At 48.6% G+C, this 18,857-nt stretch overlaps 6 protein-coding genes across 6 annotated transcripts; 2 read left to right on the plus strand and 4 right to left on the minus strand.

Annotated features, from left to right (window-relative positions):
- Positions 1 to 434: 434 nt before the first annotated feature.
- RhiXN_09755 (uncharacterized protein) lies at positions 435 to 2,145 on the plus strand (the record flags this gene model as incomplete). Its single annotated transcript, XM_043329571.1, has 8 exons — positions 435 to 548; positions 704 to 859; positions 935 to 1,068; positions 1,136 to 1,351; positions 1,410 to 1,502; positions 1,570 to 1,759; positions 1,869 to 2,062; positions 2,115 to 2,145. The coding sequence occupies 8 exons, from the start codon at positions 435 to 437 to the stop codon at positions 2,143 to 2,145; spliced, it is 1,128 nt and encodes a 375-aa protein (XP_043182405.1).
- A 490-nt stretch (positions 2,146 to 2,635) lies between these two features.
- On the minus strand, positions 2,636 to 4,171 carry RhiXN_09756 (F-box-like protein; the record flags this gene model as incomplete). The annotated part of the gene is made up of 1 exon (XM_043329572.1): positions 2,636 to 4,171. One exon carries the CDS (start codon positions 4,169 to 4,171, stop codon positions 2,636 to 2,638), a length of 1,536 nt encoding a protein of 511 aa, XP_043182406.1.
- Positions 4,172 to 5,597: 1,426 nt separating this feature from the next.
- RhiXN_09757 (uncharacterized protein) lies at positions 5,598 to 7,504 on the minus strand (the record flags this gene model as incomplete). The annotated part of the gene is made up of 3 exons (XM_043329573.1): positions 5,598 to 6,785; positions 6,855 to 6,986; positions 7,043 to 7,504. 3 exons carry the CDS (start codon positions 7,502 to 7,504, stop codon positions 5,598 to 5,600), a joined length of 1,782 nt encoding a protein of 593 aa, XP_043182407.1.
- A 1,016-nt stretch (positions 7,505 to 8,520) lies between these two features.
- On the minus strand, positions 8,521 to 9,830 carry RhiXN_09758 (inorganic pyrophosphatase; the record flags this gene model as incomplete). Its single annotated transcript, XM_043329574.1, has 7 exons — positions 8,521 to 8,558; positions 8,610 to 8,719; positions 8,809 to 8,959; positions 9,022 to 9,310; positions 9,366 to 9,619; positions 9,670 to 9,708; positions 9,755 to 9,830. 7 exons carry the CDS (start codon positions 9,828 to 9,830, stop codon positions 8,521 to 8,523), a joined length of 957 nt encoding a protein of 318 aa, XP_043182408.1.
- A 122-nt stretch (positions 9,831 to 9,952) lies between these two features.
- On the plus strand, positions 9,953 to 14,525 carry RhiXN_09759 (nucleoporin; the record flags this gene model as incomplete). The annotated part of the gene is made up of 16 exons (XM_043329575.1): positions 9,953 to 10,051; positions 10,103 to 10,315; positions 10,365 to 10,522; positions 10,581 to 11,238; positions 11,290 to 11,933; positions 11,985 to 12,460; positions 12,510 to 12,586; positions 12,643 to 12,738; positions 12,787 to 12,900; positions 12,959 to 13,099; positions 13,158 to 13,194; positions 13,247 to 13,435; positions 13,484 to 13,895; positions 13,950 to 14,161; positions 14,212 to 14,388; positions 14,443 to 14,525. The coding sequence occupies 16 exons, from the start codon at positions 9,953 to 9,955 to the stop codon at positions 14,523 to 14,525; spliced, it is 3,786 nt and encodes a 1,261-aa protein (XP_043182409.1).
- Positions 14,526 to 15,182: 657 nt separating this feature from the next.
- Positions 15,183 to 17,875, minus strand: RhiXN_09760 (Tyrosine kinase domain protein; the record flags this gene model as incomplete). The annotated part of the gene is made up of 12 exons (XM_043329576.1): positions 15,183 to 15,218; positions 15,278 to 15,475; positions 15,526 to 15,534; positions 15,588 to 15,659; positions 15,708 to 15,833; positions 15,897 to 15,917; positions 15,974 to 16,021; positions 16,082 to 16,252; positions 16,308 to 16,425; positions 16,524 to 16,540; positions 16,603 to 17,572; positions 17,622 to 17,875. 12 exons carry the CDS (start codon positions 17,873 to 17,875, stop codon positions 15,183 to 15,185), a joined length of 2,040 nt encoding a protein of 679 aa, XP_043182410.1.
- Between the last annotated feature and the right edge of the window lie 982 nt (positions 17,876 to 18,857).

Consider the following 18,857-nt stretch of genomic DNA (forward strand, 5'->3'; position numbering starts at 1 on the left):
AATTCAACCGAGCATTGGTCATATCACGACTTGGAAGCGCTGGTATATTCACCCCTCAGTGACTAGTACAAACGCGCCAATATTCAGTGAGTGATTGAGTTACAGCTTGCCGGGAGGCCCGAGATAGTAGGGCAGCTCATTATATGTTCGCTCACAATTAATACACTGTCGTAAAATTGAGGCGATTGGAGACTGAATATATCACCTTCATTCTAATCGACCTGATTGCGACCTGAACACGATCATGTGATACTAGAATCTTTCAAGAAATTTAGCGAACATGTGACACTAGATACTCGCTTCCCGAAGAGGTTCGGTGAGGACTTCCGCCAACCATGTGGACTGAAAGCGTAAAAACGGAGCCGGGACTGCAAGTGCTCTCCACAACGACTTTAGCACCCCACAGCTACACAATTTGTTAAAAACGAATAGCAATGTCCAAAAGTCAAAATCAAAGTGATCTTCCTGATGGTCTTCTTCCCGTTGTCGATTTGGATGTGTTCCTTACGGACCCAGAGAGTTCTGCAGCCCAAGCTGAGTGTACCAAGGTCCGCGTTTTCATCTTTACACTCTTTAGTCTTTTGACTGAAATGCGATAACCCCCGACCTGTCAACTCTATAATGAACAATGAACCTAATCCTGAAACGCATTGTCACATCTCAACGTTTCTGACCCAAATGCTATCATACCTCGGGCCGTCAGGCAGCAGAAGCACTTGTCACTTTTGGTGCACTTATCGTGCATGACACACGAGTCACCGAGGAGCACAACGAGACCTTCTTATCGCTCCTTGAGGATTACTTTGCCCAATCTACCGAGATTCTACAACAAGACGAGCGACCGCACTTTGGGTATCAGGTACGGATAAAACGGACAATCGCTCTTTAGAATACTAATATGAAATGCACCATGGCTATCTCTCGCGTGGATCAGGTCGGAGTGACTCTCGAGAACACTGAGAAACCAAAATGCGCCGTCGACGAGCCCTGTTTACGAATAATCGAAAGGCTGGCACCAAGCGAGAGGCCACTGGACATCCGTGGCCACCACCCGGACCCGAAGTGCAGGTTCGCACTCCGTCCATACCCCTGTCCCCCTTTGTGTCGGTGTTTCTCATTTGACAGGCGCTAACAGATTCTTTTGGAAAATGCAAACGCCTCCTCCATACCCAACTGCATTTCCTTCGCTAAATATGCCCAATGTGATCCCCGCGAGATTTGCCGATACTTGGCAAAGCACGCTCGAGGCGTGGGGTCTCAAAATGAAAGAGGCTGTGGAGGCTGTGGCGCGCATGACGGCTACTGGCCTTGGGTTAGAGCGCGAGGCATTCACTGATGCCGGTAAATATGGGTGAGTGCAAAAGTGCTAGTTTACGTGATTTTTAGTAATCCGTGGGGGACGATCCTAGACCCCATTTACTCGCGCCCACTGCAAGCGACTTGATAAAGTATGGCAAGAAAGATACAATCTTGGCCGGTTTCCACTCGGACCTGAACTTCTTGTAGGGATCACAGGCCACGCTGGTAATTTGTATATGCTCACTTACAAATGCCGGTATTTATCCATAGGACAATTCATGGCCGCTCACGTTACCCTGGGCTGCATGTCTGGGCACGCAATACCGGGCGCCGCATTCCAGTCAAGGTCCCAGCGGGAAGGTACCTACTCGTACAAGCTGGGAAGCAACTGGAGCACCTAACGGGCGGGTTGGTCAAGGCCGGATACCACGAAGTTGTCGTCAACGACGGAACACTTGGGGTGCGTCCTTTTGACCCTGCATAATTACATCCCGACTCCCTTTTCGAATTTTATCCCGAGATTTAATTGATGAACCATAAAAAATATATCGTGCTTATCACATACGTAGGCCATGGAACGTATGAAAACGCAGAACCCGACACGCCCGCTAATTCGAATTTCGTCTACGTTCTTCTGGCACCTTTCTTCGGACTTTGACTTGAAACCTATTCCACAGCTTGCGGAAGCCGCAACCTTAAGGAATGCATTGGAGGAGGACAAAGTCAACTATGAGCCAATGAAGGTTGGGACGCAAGTCGAGAAGTGAGTTGGTTGTTGAGATGTGTGGAATAATTCTGATTATCTACTATTTCAGTGAACTGAAGCACATTGCACTCATGGCATAGATGAACCCCTTCGAAATTGATTGATTGGTTGTAAATATAATTCCGTTGTGAATCCACCTGCCGGAACATTTCTATCAAATTATCAGCACTAAATTACGAGCCGCTCATCAGTCTGGCGCTTAGCATGACTAAAACTCAAATGGCTAGCCAACGAACGGCGTCTTTGAAAGATTTGTGTGAGAGATAGCGAGTTCATTGACAAAGCTATGTTGATGGCATATATAATACAATGCATGCAGGAGAGCCCAAGAAATACCAACTGGAAGCAACCAAGAAAAGTGACCAAAAAACCAAGAGGAAAAGAAAAAAAAAATACATCGAGAAGCCCGAGTCTCAAGTAGGTAATTCATCGAAAGAGATACAGCGCGGGTGGTATATGGATAGCAATCATAGGAATATTCAACCTGATGAGAAAATCGGTAAGGACAAGGGAAAAAAGTGACAATGCAAAATATGCTTACCTAGTGCTCCCGGCCTTTTTATTTTATCTTTACCAAACTGGCGCCAGCGCACGAACACTCCGGAATGCGACACCGTCTGCCTCGCATGCCAAGCGCACTCGTTCGCTAGCCTCCTCATTACCCCCCGCAATAGTAACCCGCTTGAAACCATGCTCGCTGGATCCTTGGAGCACTTGTATAGTCTTATTGCAAGGCTGGTTTACGGCAACGTGCTGTGCCTGAATAGCACGGAGGATGTCTGGAGCAACCGAGCACTGCTTATGGAGCACAAGTTCGCGCAACCTTCCCTTTGAAGGGAAAGCGCTTTGTTTTCGAGCCCCTAAAGCTGGGGTAGCCGGAGAACCCCGTCCTAAAAGCTGCCGAACTACATCTACGTGAGCGGCCTCGAAATAGTGGAGCCTTAGCGACTGAAGGGTTGAGACGTGCTCTCGCAGCAGCTCCGCAAGCGCATCTGGTGGGGGAAGATGGCACAACTCTAAAACCTCCAATCTCGATCGTTTTCTGATGGCAGAGGCTCCCTTTGCTTTGGCGCTCAGCAACCAAGCGAGAAGTGCGGGAGATGGTGGGAGTTTACCACGCCAGATCAACTCACGAAGCGAACACTCTGGGGCGGGTTCGGTTGTGACCTCGTCAGAGTCCAATGAATGCATCAAAGATGGTCGACGATCGTGGATCGTGGGGACGGATGGGTCAGCGGGAGGATCACGCGGAAGTTCCCCTTCGAGGGCCAGCACATCCAGGTTGGGCGCTAGGGCGTGGATAAGCTGGAAAACGGCCACATCCGAACTTTCATCGGCGACCGAGTTGGCTGGAGTAATACCAGATCCCTGGATCGCATTGTTGAGGGAGTTAGGGGCGAGAGTACGCGAGTGCCACCGTTTCCGTACGTGAATGCTGAGCGTCGTGATGGTGGAGTTGGAATGGAGGGTATCGATGAACAACGGTGAAAAAGAGGTAATGCGATCGAGAATAATGTGAACACTTTGCAGGCGTGGTAGTCTTTGGAGCAATGAAGCCAGATCTCGTTCAGTGATGGCGCCGCAAGGCGATGGCGATGCTGCCGAACAAGGCTTGGGACAAATTCCTCCGAGATGAACGCCTCCGCATTGGCAGTCGTCAGATCGGGAGACCACGACATGTACAGAGCGGACAAGTGACGATAAACGCGCAGCATGATTGGATGGAGTTGCTGAGTACATCTGGATTGCGTTGAAAAAGGACATAGTGGCCCGTTGGGAGCGAGGAGTGGGCGCAGAGGGAGGAGCAAGCGCGGCGAGCAGGCGAAGGCGAGAGGCGCGGGCCTCGGACACAGGCTGAGCCTTGGTGTCTCTGACTGCATGCGAGGGACCAGATGCAGCCAAGCGAATGCCCGGTGCAGCACGAGCCGCTGATGCTCGTGACTCGGGGGTGCGCGTGAGGTCTACATTGCGAAATAAAACCTCTTGGGATAGAGACCTCCACGAGCTACAGACAAGAGCAGCTTGTGAAAGAGTATAGGCCCCAAACTGAGACCAGTAGGCCTCTTCAAGGATTTGAAGGACGAGCTCTGGGGCAAGCGAGAGCATGGTGGACGATTGGGTCAAGTTCTGCAACCGATGGTTTATATTTGTGATATCGAAGGCAAGACGTCAGAGCGCCTAGATCGGGGTGTAGTGTTTGCCAGGGGACACGTTGAGTGATGCAGGGTTGTGTGAACCAAGGGATAGAGAAGATGCGTTTGCAGAATTCCTATGCCTGCTTTTATACACACCACCTCGTGGTTCTGAGTTCCTGAAATGCCGGTTCGGGTGCCAGAACGTAGATCCCTTCCGAGTCCAGAGACAGACTGCACCTCACTCCAAGTTGGGCCCATATAGTTAGGGGCGAGATATTAGCTGGGGCTAACACGGCATGCGGGGAGATATGATATGTGGAAGATCCTCAATCAAAGGGCCAACGTGCTTTCTGCCTGTCATCAAAGCGCCAATCACTCTTTGAGGAGCTTTAACATTCCGGATCAATGGATAGAAGAACAGGCTAATCGGCTTTGAGTAACTCCCTATGTCGAACATTGAATACCCCAAAATACAATACCGAACGCGACTCTGCAAAGTCGGTATGTGTTTGCTTCAAGTTACCGGTGGGCAGGTCGGAACCCGAACCATTTCACTTTGCTTCCGCTTCCGGTTACTTTGATAGCCTAACAGTAACCTGCATTTCAATCACTATATCATATGCGCTTTTTTACAGACACTTGATCATGCATGACCCCCATCCCTTGGACCCCGACAGCCGACTAACTTACCGGCGGAGCACTTGCTACTAGTTGCCGCAGACTAACACTCCTTGGGGGTCTCCTATCGGCTCCGAGCTTTCAAGGTACAGCTGTTACAAATATTGGCAAATCAGTAACCCCCGCCCCGTGTCGTTTTCGGGGAAAAAGACACGCACGTCGGATATGCTGTATTAACAAGCAGACTTTGAAGATTGCGCCACGAATATTTAGTTGACGTGCGCAGCGCGAAATGCGATCTTCAGAACCTAATGTACTGCATAAATATAGGTATATGGCTGTCCGATCACCCTCGGAAGTGATAGGCTGGCACTAGCACTTCAAGTATGGCACATAAAAAAGATCCTCTGGCAATAGCCGATCGGCAGAAGTTAGGGGTGCAGAAATGAAGGCTGAAGTAGTTGATCGTTCGAGTTAAGTTACGCTCGGATAGAAGATAGCGATGAAACGCCCTCTCGGGCCGACGCTGTCGACATTCGGGCATCAACGCACACCGTGGTATCGAACCATATCGTGTGCATGCATTTACTATGCGTTCTAAGCACCTTGTGGAATAGGAAACAATGCCGAAGCTGCTAGTCGGCGACACGGCCTCGAAGAACATCCGTTTGGCCGTTTATACATCAGTTCTAGGCCACTTGTAATTGCCCTACGCAAAACTCTAATATGCGACACGCCAAATGCAGTACGGTACAAGGATTCTGATCTGGACCGGTATCTCAGTCAAAGATTCGCCTCCCAATATCATGACCACAGCCATCGGTATGTCCAGGCCCCCATTCAATAAAGCTTTCCTCTGCCCAAAGTCCTCCGACTGAGCTCGGAGGATCGTTTACGATCATGACAGGTAGTGTACCCACGGCACCCGGAGTTTCGCCATCACTGGAAATTTCCGCAGATAGAGTGGTATTAAACGCCCCAGGATCCCCGATTCGCATCTCACCAAGCATGTCTGCTAGGGGCTGACCATCGTCTGCATGTTTGTTTATCCCGATGACGGCACGTTCCGATCCGAAGCATATAATCGGTGGACTCGGTTCCCATCCAATCCAATGTCCAGCTATCGCAATGTCAGCCACTCCTTGAAAGGCTGAGGGCACGTCATCGTCATCGTCATGAAACAGCTCCAAGTCGGTGTCGGTAAATCTCATGACGCGCACATTATCAGAATCTCGCATTCGTTGCCAGATTTTATTCAAAGTGTTGCAACCGTCTAGAAACCCTCTGACGAAAGCTCGGCCCCATTCAGATCTCTGTTGAGCCGAGGGGTTGGATGGACCCGCATATGCAGTTGAAAACGTTTGTAGAGTCGGTGGAGAAGGCACAATGCGTACGCGACGAGCAGTTGGATCACGGGTGGACGATGAAGCAGAGCTGGGGGAAGCGACAGGTGCGGGCCGGGGGTCGCGCAGCGAAATTGTTGCAGTAGCCAAGCCTCGTCGACCTCGTCGAACGCGAGGCGCATGTATTGGGTCCAAAGGGGCCAGAGGGGGAGGTCCTTCGATTTCCTCCCCTTGGGCTGCTGATTCCTCTTGTCTCTTCCTATCCATCCATTCTTGAATTTGATTCTCTTTCTCTTTTGCCCTGTCTACTCCTGCTAGTGCGCATGCTCGGCCCAGAGACGCCCACCCTGAAGAATCACGGGGCATTGGTCCGGCATTGCGATCAATGACAATGTGTTCTAGGCGGGCAAGTCGCGAAAGTAGGGTCCCAATCGCCCGTTCGGCGTTCGGCGGTGGTAGTGCTGTGGTCGAGATGTCTAAGAAAGTAAGGTGTGGGAACGAATTTGCAGCGGAGCCGATATAAGTTATCACTGGTTTTGCAGGTACAGATACGCGTAGCGCTCGAAGTTGCTGGCCAATAGGAGAAACGGCTAATTCGGCAAGAGGTTTGAATGAGAAAAATGCCTATGCGATGTGACACCATATAATCAATCACTGGACATCGTTGGACAACCAGGGCTGAGAGGGACGTACAAGTGGCTGAGCGAACTGGATATGTGATTTGTACGAGATCGTGTCCTGCGTGATCGACAGGTGCCTAAGATAGTCATTTTCACTTGCCGGCCATTTGGTGAGTTGAGTGATAGTCGAATCAAAGTAGGCACCCTATCAAAATCAATATGAAATTATTCTTAATATATCTTTATATAGATACCACGCACCTTGAGGAATGGCATGTATGTGGCTTTCTCGACATAAGGCTTGAATCGCAATTGCAAAGTCCGAAGAGTGAGTCGAGGGCGAGTGAAAATGTCGTGCAAATGCTCCGGGCTGTATGTAGTTCCAACGCACATTTGAATATTTGGAACAGACGGCAATAATGCAAGGAGATTGGCGACCAAATCCGCATCGACGATCCATACACGGACGTTGATTGACTTGACTAGTTCGCTAGGATTGTATAGACCAGCCTCCTGCTCCTTTCTGTGGCGAAAGTGCTTGTACAAATGAAAAACAGCGGCAGCTGTATAAACAATAATGTGGTTATAGATCTGGCTGGTGGGGACAGGCGATCTTGGGAGAGCGCGACTCAAACTCAACACTGCCCTTTGTCGTTCAAGCGGTGGAACGTGGGAGAAGATAACTGCATAAACCTCGGAAGGTAGGTCGGAAAGGTTGGGCATCGTATTGTTGTGCTATAGCGTCTAATTCTCTGTGGAGTTCTGTGGCGAAGAGCTTATTGTTCACTGGATAGCCTTGATGTGGATGTGTAAGAGAGTTTCAAAGAAGGCCGATGGTAATTATCTAGCAACTCGGGGCCCGGATACCTAGTAGCTAGGATAATACGACCGACGACACAAAAGAGTATTGCAGCTTTTAAGGATCGGCGGAGCTTTCGCGGTCATCACGGCCTTCAATACGTCTTGCGTACAAGATATTGAATAAGTATGTACATGGTGAGAGTGTCAGGGAAGAGTGACATTGGCGCGATTTTATTCTCATCACGTGATGGTTACTGGTCTTATCTCAGACTTACCCCCGATTCTGCACCAGTGTGATAAACTCACACTACCTTGGATAGTTGCTCTTGTACGATGCTGGGAGAATATAGTATGAATTTCCACTGAGAATAAACATTCAGAGAAGCTGGGAGCATTATTCGAAGTTTGGGAGCCATTATGAATTGATATTTGTTGGGACCCACTGAGCCGGGAGTGAGAATTTTTGTAATAGGATGGACTCCGGGCTATCCCTTCAGAAATTGTCCTCTTCGGAGTGACATATACAAAAATTGGAACGATACAGAGAAGATTAGCATGGCCCCTGCACAAGGATGACACGCTAGTTCAGAGTGGACGGTCTACGGACCGCAATATTTATTTTAAATATTTTACTGATATTATCTTATCTATAGGTACGTTTCTACTTAAAGCCGAATTCAACCGATGTACGTATCTAACTAAGTCCTTGTCCGGAAATCGGTAGTCACGTTTTGGGCGTTAGGAATCAAAACTGGAGCCAACTCGGATCAATACGTGCTTTCTCGTCTTCTGCTCGTTATATGGGTCATCGCTCTTTTGATTTATTTACTTTACCTGTAATAGAACAGCACAGATATTTCTCGTTTTGGGTGGTAAATAAACTTTTCAATTGGGTTATATGCGCAATTGTGGTACAAAGTATATGAAAACGCAGTACTTTAGACCGAAGCGGACGAGATGTGGAACCATTTGCTGACTGTATGCGGCGTCAATACAATGGGAGTATGTGTAGATATACAGTACGTACTAGAAGGATCGATAGGCGCTGGGGGCTTGCGCGAATCCGGGGGAATGGAGGTGTAGATCTCGTTGGACTTATCGACGTATCCAGGAGAGTTCTTGACAGTTATGTTGGCACTATGTAAAATAATGTGATAAGTGATCATAGGTAATAGAGATATCCGATAAACGTAAATGGATAGTCGTGGTGTCGTAAAAATACTCACATAGAGAGCTCGTAATTGGGAGTTTTGGCAGGGGTCTCGCCAGTAATGAGACGGCGCCAGGCCTCATGGCATTCATGAATGATTTCAGTCGCATACTTCTTATTCTTAGCCTCTCCTGAAAAGGCGAACGCGTTTTCGGGTTTTCCGTCCGCTATCAAGTAAAAAAGGACGTAAGAATTGCGCCAGTTCTTGAGAATTTCATTTTTGACTTACGAATCTTGTAAATGCGGAACCACTCGTTGGTCGCGCGGATGAGGCCAGGGAGGTGACGCTCAACGTCTTCGATGTCGTTCAGCTTGGACGCAAGAGGGTCGTGAACGTCGACGACGATGACTTTCCAGTCGGTTTCGCCTTCATCGAGAAGAGCCATGATACCAAGGACTTTAACCTGCTTGACCTGGCCAGTGTACCCCACTTGTTCGCCGATTTCACAGACATCGAGAGGGTCATTGTCACCCTTGGCCTTGGTCTCAGGGTGGATTTGACCGGGGTCTTCCCAAGTCTGATCAGAGTGCATATGGTCAGCCTAAAACTAGAAGTATAAATCGATGGCCTACCTGGGGGAAAGCACCGTAGTTCCAGATATAGCCATGGTGGGGGAAGCAGTTGCGGACAAAACGGAGCTTGCCCTTCTTAATGTCTTGCTTGATGGGATTGAAAGACTCCTCCTTGGAGATCTCCATCTTGGCGTTGGTCCAACGAGGAACCTCGACAATCATGTTCAGAATGCCATTGTTCTGGTCAGCAAATAGAGGAATATCATGGAAAGGCGAGACCGGCTGGCCATCCTGTTCGATGAATACGCGGTGCTCTGGCACTCGATCAGCAGTGGATAAGGGTTGGAGTAACAAACGCGCTCACCAAGGGTATTGGGAGCACCAATCAGACGCGGTGTGTAGCCTGCTCAAGTCAGAGGTCTGATAATACATACAAGTAATGTACCCACGAGACATAGCAGACGTAGAAAGTTCACGCAGGTGGAAGGTGTGCTGAACAAGTCGGCGAAGAGCCGTGCTGCTCATTTCGGTTTTATACGATCGATGGATTGTGTAACAGGAAACGTAACTTGGAGCTGCTGACTCATCCAGACTTTGTGACGCGGACTCACGCTCATGTGATCGTTACGTCTTTCGACGCGGCGACCATGGCTGAGCCAAACAAAGCCCGTCCGCTCGTCTCTGAGAACTTCCTCGATGCGCCCACACAGCGCTTACTGGCCGTAGGACTGGCTGTCTTTTGTCAGGTAAGCTGGATCTCCAGTATCTCATCCTGGCGCTAATTCCTGTTGTTGTAGGCAAGAAAAGTATGGGAGATTCTTCAAGCGTATGTTGTAGCCAGTGCATCCCAGAGGTCTTGGTTGCTCTTTAAATGGGATGCCCTCGATGCTCTGTTCTTCCTTACTTTGCCACTGCTTCGTATACCACGGCTCAACTTTTCTTTGCGAGTGACGTTGGCTCAACTCTTGATGATGTTGTGCATTAACTGGGCGGCCCTTGGTGATTGGCATGTAAGTAAATTACTCCGAGTGGTATGTCGCCTTTACTCAAATAGAGTAGATACCCGCCGGCACATTACCTCAACCTCTGGCGTTCATTCCATGGTTAAACCCAGATACTCAAATATCCATTACTGAGCGCAAAGTCACGATAGGGCAAGTCGTGGATGCGTCTGCCCACTTGCTTGGACAGCATACTGTACGGCTTTCACCCATCAAGTATGTTTAGTTAATGTCAAATAGCTTTTTTCACTTATGACCTTATTTCATTTTCTAGTACGGCCAAACTTAATCCACAAGGCTTGTCCTACTGTCTCGCTCCTCATACGCACAACAGTGCTTTTGTTCCTATTGTCTTCAACAACTCGCAACCTCACGTCCTCCAATACTCTATTTCTCCTCTTGGTGACAAAGGCCCCCGGACCTACGTTAACCTTACCTGGAGCGACCTCAAATCTATTTCATCTACGCGGACAAAACTTATGACTCATACCCAGACTCCTGTGCCAACCAGACCTAGGATCAAACTTAGTGAGGCGGACGAATGGGATCAACTAGATGAGGAGGAAGAGAAGCCCGCCGAGTACAATTCTGACGAGCCCGTATTGTCCAAGTCTGAGCGTTTGGGCCATGTCCGTATTGTTCAGCCGGGAGTGGTTCGACTCGAACGTGTTCTCGACAAGACAGGGGCGGACTTTAGGATCCGTTACTCCGAGGTAGTCGTGGTCGAATGCCCAAGTGTTACTTTTGAACCTACCCGGGACGAGGCCCGAGGTAATCGTTGCATGGGGGAAAAGGTGGATATGAATGTACGTGCCCGCGGAGTAGCGCCTGTCGAATTGAAGTGGGGTGTCGCCGTCACGCCCAAATCCAAGTATGGCACCAGGCGGTCGGGACAGGACTTTACTATTCGAGGTATCGAGGGCAAGGAAGAGGTAAACCTCATTTAGATTGAGTTATTTTCACCTCTGATAATGATTCTGTAGATCGAAGGTGTCCCCGTGGCACAAGATTTGATCATTCCGCTCTCATTCTCGTTTGATAGCCCTGGTCGACATACTTTTACTCTCGCCAATCTTTCGGACGCTATCGGCAACAGCGTCAACCCCGCTCTTCCACAGCGCACTCTCAAGCACGGCCACCAGATCAGCGACACGGATTTTGCTCATATTCGCACATTTGATGTTCTCTCTCGCCCGTCCGCCGCGTTTGAGAAATGCCAGCCCGGGAAGGATATTCAGCTCCTCAAAGGCAAAGAGGGACATTCAAATATGGTTGTTAAAGCCGAGTCCTATGATGAACAAGACGGATGGGGCGCGCACATTTCCTTCCTCCCAGATGAGACTAGCAAGTCGGCTTCAGCAGGTGCTACTGGCGTCGTGGGCAAAGTCGCAGGCAAGGTTGCGAGCGCAATCGACAAAGTCACGGCTCCGACCCCTTGGACCAAGTTTTTCCCCGCTACCCCAGGTTCGAATAAGATTAGTATCCCCGTGACCGAGGCCGGGACATACACCTTGACGCGTGTGGCCGGTGATTTGTGCGAGGGCGTAGTTCGCTCACCCGAGGTTTGCCGGGTTGTCGAGGTGCCATTACCGCGTGCCGAAGTCGAAGTAGAGCGTATTCACGAATGGTACGCCCGATCAAATGAAAATGCCGCAGCACTAACCCTCATTTGATTTAGCTCCGGAGATGTCGGAATCCATACCATCTTTACCATGGACGGCACACCACCATTCCGTATTCACTATACCACCACGGACAGCAAAGGTACCACTAAATCCGAAGAACGCTATCTTGGCGCTCGCGGAGAACTCAAGCTTCAGCCTAACAAGAGCGGAACCTACACGTATAGCTTTGACGCTATTTCGGATGCGTATTATTCGGAAGTACCCCTCACTGGCCCAGGAAGAACCGTTACTCAAGTCGTCCACCCGCTCGCAACGGCGAAATTCACTCACGCAAACGCTGATACATGTGGAGAAAGCCAGGAAATCGAGGTTGCGCTCGAGTTGTCCGGTGTGGGTCCTTGGAAAGTGGAAATGCAACTTGGAAGTGAGGTTATGAAGTTCGAGGGTCTGGAAAAGGAGCGAGAAACTGTCAAGGTACCTATTCCCAAGGAGGTTCATGCACGAGGTGGAAAGATTGGGTTGGATCTTGGTACGTTTGTGCGTCTGTTCAGGAAGCACCGGCTGATTCAGTTTATTAGTTTCCGTTGAGGATGGCAATGGTTGCAAGCGTACGCTGAGCTCGACCCAGATGAGTGTTGAAATTAGACGCGTGAAGGTTTGTGGATCTGCGCTTGGGATTCGGCGGCTACTAAAGCCCTGGCGTCTTTACAGCCAACTGCTCGCTTCTACAGTCAAGATGGTTCACATCGTGTTCTCCTCCCTCACGAGGCTGAGGCCGAACTCCCGCTGCGCCTCACTGGTGATAAGGTCAGCCTAATTCATTGTATTCGAGCATCCAACTCACTCCTTTGGTAGCCTTGGCGTATTGAGTACCGAGCACCTGGTAGCCAACAGATTCACAAGCAAGTCTTGCATACACCAAACAGCCAGCTTTCCGTCAAAGCCGCGGGTACATACGAGATTGTTTCCGTTAGTCTCATGTCCCATATGCCCTATAGACGCAATAATCTCAACCTGAATTCTTTAGGTTTTCGATCGTCATTGCCCTGGTGCTGTTGTTCCCGAGGGCGCTTTCTATCACGTCGATTGGATTCCTCTGCCTGCTGTTGGCTTTGCCCATTCTGCTGGTGTATTCGACAAGGAACGGGAAGTTATCGTACGGCCACCTGTATGTGCAGGTAGGTAGTTCTCCTTCAAGTGAAAGCAATCACTAACTTTTGGTCCAGGCGAGGAGGATCATGCTGAGGTGGATCTTATCGGCAGGTCCCATAAAGTGTTTGAATAGAACAAAGACTGACAATATATCATTTTACAGGTCGCCCGCCATTCCAAGTTACATATTCGCATACGGATCCTAAGTCACACGTGGAAGAGAATCTTTTTACTTCCCTCAAGAATGTTACTCGGCTCGCCATGCGTACAAGCGTACCTGGCACGCATGTCTATGCGCTCCAACACCTTGCAGATACGACTTACAACAATGGCGTCCGTCTTGACACACGTCGTACGCGTGGTCTTCGCCTTGAGCAAACTGTGTTAACACGCCCATCAGCCCGCTTCAAGTCAACCGCTCGCATTTCCCGTTGCTTGAACACAGACTTGAACCTCTCGCACGACCCTGGTGCTGTACTCTCCCTCAGCGGCACCCCGCCATTCACACTATCCATTGCCGTACGCAATCTGGCTGAAGGGGAAACTCACCATGCACAGATCATCACAAGCGATTATGAGTGGGCGGTCAACGTTCCCGACTACATGTTCAGCACTATTGGTCCACACCAGGTTGCTATCGAAAAAGTTCGCGACGCATCTAAATGTGCTGAACTAGGGAGTGCGAGCGAGAGATCATTGTGGATCGATGTCGCAGAGACCGCAGCAATCATTCCTTTGGAACGTCGGGTCGACTATTGTGTTGGAGATGTCTTGAACTTCCAGCTTGAAGGAACGGCACCGTGGCAAGTAGGGTAAGCGATGACTAATTCGCCCCAGCGTACATCGACTAACCCACCGGCTCCAAGATATACTTTCAATGGCAAGCATACACTGGCCAAGTCCACCTCCTCTCGTTTCGGTCGTGTGGCAGCACAGCCAGGTGTATTCCGGGTTGAGAGCATCGCTCATCAACAAAATTATTGCAAGACTGCGGTGCGGGATGTAGAGATGAAGATTCACCAGTTGCCGACCGCCCGTGTCAGTGACGGAAACCGAATAATTGAAGATATTCGTGAGGGTAAGTGCCTTGTATTGTGCTTTGGTCTAATTGTTGACAACTGGGAATAGGTGACCAGGCTGAGATCGTGTTCAGACTGACTGGGGAACCGCCGTTCACATTTACATACCAACGTACCGAATTAGTCGACCCGAAGAAAAAGTCCAAGACGCCCCCCAAGGTGGTGGAAACACATACTGTATCGAACGTATTTAAAAACGAGCATTCGATTTTCTCAGCTGCAGAAGGTGAGTTAATGGACGATGCCTGGATTTAATGATAAACTAACGGTGTGTGCATAGGAACCTGGACTGTGACATTCATTTCGGATAAGTGGTGCAGATATCCAACTGCAGCAGTAGATTCAACAGTTCCAGAGGCTTGATTAACTATCGGATTGACTAACGATCCTAAATAGCAGTATACAAAAATAATGACCACACAATCATGTCTCAATTTACCCTGTATTTTATTTGATCGTATCGTGTTTCTGTGGCTTTTCCCTTTGGCAATTTGCCTTCGGTAAATGTTTGACTGCTTATAGAAAACGCACGTAGGATGCGATCTCGCCAATTGAAGTATTGAAGTACCCCCATCCAGTTGGTGTTGGCAGCAGAGGTAAGTTCTGTACTTTGACTAAGACGATGGACTGCGTTGGTGGGTCAAGTATCTGGCCCACATTAGAGGTTCGCTCCACTTTTGGATGGGTCTGTTGATGTGACCAATCGCTTTTAGCGTAGCCATCCAAAAATGGTAGGTCTTGGAGCAGGTTACATAGCGTAAAAAATCGATAGGATATGGAGATGACGAGAGAGGTATGGCAGGAAAACTGAGAGTGAGCCATGGAATATGGAGGCAATCCAAACATAAGTCTATACGCATATATATATAATCCACGCAAGATACGAATCGCGAGATGGAAACTGCGACAGCCAGCAGGCTTGTACTTGATCCAGAGAAATGAATATACGCGTAATAAATCAAGGTCGTTCTGCACGCTACCTATTATGCACAAACAGTCATCTCGGACATGAATAGCATCCTAATTTGTAAGATTGATCTCGGTCTCAAGAGTGACCTATACATGGTATCATTTGGTCAATAATTGGCAAGTGCGCACTTTCTAGATTCACTCACAAGGATTTGACCTGCGGTAGGTCGGGAGGAAGGATTATAATCCCAACACTTAATCAATATTTCCCACATGGAATTGCCAAGTCTATTATCGGGGAAGTGTGTCATCGATCTTTTGGGATATTCTTCAAGATGAAGTTTTCGGTATATCTGAGCATCGCGCTGGCATTCGGAGTATGGAAGAGCGTTTGTTACAGTCTCCTGTTCGGGAAGGTTGATTTCAATGTGTGAAACAGAGTTTTTGTGCTCACAAGGAAAGTCTAGATGATAATAAACATCATGGAACACGGTGTCTGAAAGATAAAATACATACCATTCCGAGTGCATATATATCAGTGAATTTGCTCCTTTCTACAGGATTTTCGCTTATTAAAAGCTCTGGAGCCTAAGAGGGCATTGAATGGACGGACAGTTCAGAGTATCGAAGGCATACCATCCATCGAAGAGTCCCCCCACCACCCCGGGTAGTCGCAGAGAATACAACACTGCAATCCGAGATAATGGAGTAGTCAAAGTCAGTAAGTTTTAGAGTGCCATCCGACGACACAAGAATGTTGCTCTGCACGTGTGTTTTCATTGAATAATCATACTGCTTTATATAGAATAGAGCACCAGTTCTTACAGCTTTTAAGTCGCCATGAACCTTACGAGCATACTTCAGTCGCTCGGAGCTACTTGTATGGTATTAACTCAGCTTACCATATCCACACTATGTAGATACGTTACCCCCTCTGCTATTTGAAAGCACTAAATGAATGCAAGTAAAACCTCGCCTGGACCGATGATACTACCACAGATTCAGCTTACCAGTTTGTGGCGATCGATATTTGTATGCTGATCCAGATACTGTTTTAGAGTACCATGCTCCATCCACACTGACACCATTCCAAGTCGCTCCTGAAACATTGTAACTCCTAGAAGTTTGTGTACATGCTTGTGTTCCAGCTTTGACCAGTTGTATATCTCGCGCATGGCACGCTATTGACTTGAATAAGTGTAACCAAAGGCATAATAATAATAGCCAATGGCTGACCTTGATATCTTTTGACTCATCGGAACGAACCAAGCTATACCTCAAGACCTTAATAGCCACGCTTGTCCCATCAGTTAGTCTTCCTCTCCAGACATCACCAAAGCCGCCTTCTGCGACCCTATATGAGGAGAAAGAATTGGGGTTGATGGAAGTTTGCAAGTTCGAGCATCCATGCTTCACTAGACATTCGAACATCCCGGAAGCCGTCTATTTTACCTAGTGTTAGGGGCTTCCTGAACCAACACGAGGACACAATAGGATATGTGCTTATACTTGCCATTTCTCTTGACCTTACATTCCGCGCTTCTCGCATGGGTAGCACAGAGTCTCCTGCTATAACTTGCCGGCCCTCATGATCTATGGTACATGGTTCCAACGGCTTTTGGACCGAATCCATTTCAATTCGGGAGTCAGTTCTAGCTCGCTTAAATGGAGGTGTGCCTAATTCTGTGGCGAGGATAGAAAGCAAAGAGGATATGCTGGGAAGACTAACAGTCCTAAGGTCAGGTTCGGACTGTATTGCTGGAAGTACTCCCATTTCTGGTTTCCAGGGCCTCGTTTCCGGGCCCTCCTTTGATTGTGGCTTCGGAATGATTCCTGGAAGCCTGTAAAGATAGCCACTAGGTCCATGCAAATTATCTGTGAGAGGTATATCACCATCATCAATGTCTTTCCTCTTGATTGACTTGTCTTTTCTTGGGGCCTTTTTATCGTTGACGGACTGTATCTGACGCATTCCGCTGGGCGGCGCACCATCATCACGCACCGACCGACGAGGAGCGCCCCCATCGTTCTCACCATGGTCGGGTAAAAAATGTTGAAGATCTTCCAACAAGTCTCGGTGATGATCGAACAAGACATTGACCTTTTGGTAGACTTCTGCAATGGGCTGTTGCTCCTTTTGATAGGTTTGGAGAATCTCGAGGAATTGCTTGTATGTGTCTGGGTCCGAGGCGAAGCGCTGCTTGATCTTGTTCACGTAGTTCACAGCTTGGTTAAACTCGACCTTGGGCGGGGCGTTCTTTTGGGTGAGGGCCAAGTCCGGGTGGATGATGGATGCAGAGGCAAGGGCGGAGGGCGGACCGCCGGTTGTTTGGGTGGTGGTGCCGGATGGAGTGGTAACCGTAATAAGGCTGTGGCCGTGCTCGTCGACAGTGCAGTCGATACGGTAACCTTGAGGGAGGAAAGTGTTGAAACCCTGTATGAGAGCGGTGTGACCGTTGAAAAGCGACGAGACTCGGTCGATGACGCCAGGTGTGTCGATTCTAGACCAAGTTAGAGACAGAGGCAACAACAACAGGCAAGAGTACTCACGCCTGGCTCTTGAAGTCCTTCATAATGTCCAAAAAGTGGTTGTAGACATCTGGCTTGTCCTGGAACTTGACCTTGACCATCTCGAGGTAGGACAAGGCATCCTTGACGTTGAGCGGGCGAACCTCGGGGGACGAGGGAGCAGGGGCATCAGCGGGAAGGGGAGAGCGCGGGGGAGAGTGGCTCGAGAGTGATTCAATAGCGTCGATATCCATACTAACAAGTTCACTTGGAGCTGAAGAGGTTGCGCCAATCATGATCAGCGTACCCGAGTTTTTCGGCAGGGAAAGGGGAGAGATAGAATACAGATGTGTGAGCAGTGGAAACTCCAAGCGTAAACGAATGTGTCACCTTTTTTACCCATTGATTTGGTGGTTTCGTGTGTGGATGAACAAGGAGTAAACAAGACTACGAGTAAACCAGCTAAAATATGGTCACCGGTATTGAAGCAAGGCAAACATACAGGCGCCAGTATAGTTATTCGATGGGCGTTATGGCAGTGGCGATGGGCGTCAATTGCGATCTTTGGCCACATAATCTACTATATACCACCCAACTCGACAACAACCTTCACGTCAATTATGGATATAATGTACATGGTTTTCTAGCTATGTATGCATATATAGCGTAATATAAAGATAAATAAACCCTATTATAACTTCACTTTTGGTCCGAAAGGGTACGTATTTCCCATAAATGCTAGCAAACAGCTTGAATCTTTATCATCTGCGACGCTGGACGAATCTCGTTCATCGGGCACCGACTTGTTTCTCATATTCCGTGAACGATAGTATCCTGTAGCTAGAGAAGAGTGATCTAAGCGCCGTAGCTCGAGGCCGTGGTTTCAGATACGGATATCGATACAACAGTAATGAAGCTATGAGTTATGCACATCAGTATTATGGTTGATATGGTGGCCTTGAGACAGGAATCTACTCAAATTTTGAATGAGGGCGGTATGATAATCCAAGAGCGAGGTTATCTGCCGAGTCACCTTGAATGCATTATTTCTTCATAAAGTCAAATTTAGCCATTATTAAGAAATACTTTTCATTTGAACTCACTCCCAAAACTTCTCATAAAGTTTGTGGTGTTCGTCACGCAACTTGATCTTGACCATCTCAAAGTCGGACATCCATATCAGCGACATTGGACGAACGAACCTTGTTGGACAAACGCGCAAACCCCTAACACCACAATTCCCGGTTCCAACCGTATAGTGTGAGATATATCCAAGTA

This window comes from Rhizoctonia solani, chromosome 8, assembly GCF_016906535.1.
Source record: "Rhizoctonia solani chromosome 8, complete sequence".
NCBI lineage: Eukaryota > Fungi > Basidiomycota > Agaricomycetes > Cantharellales > Ceratobasidiaceae > Rhizoctonia > Rhizoctonia solani.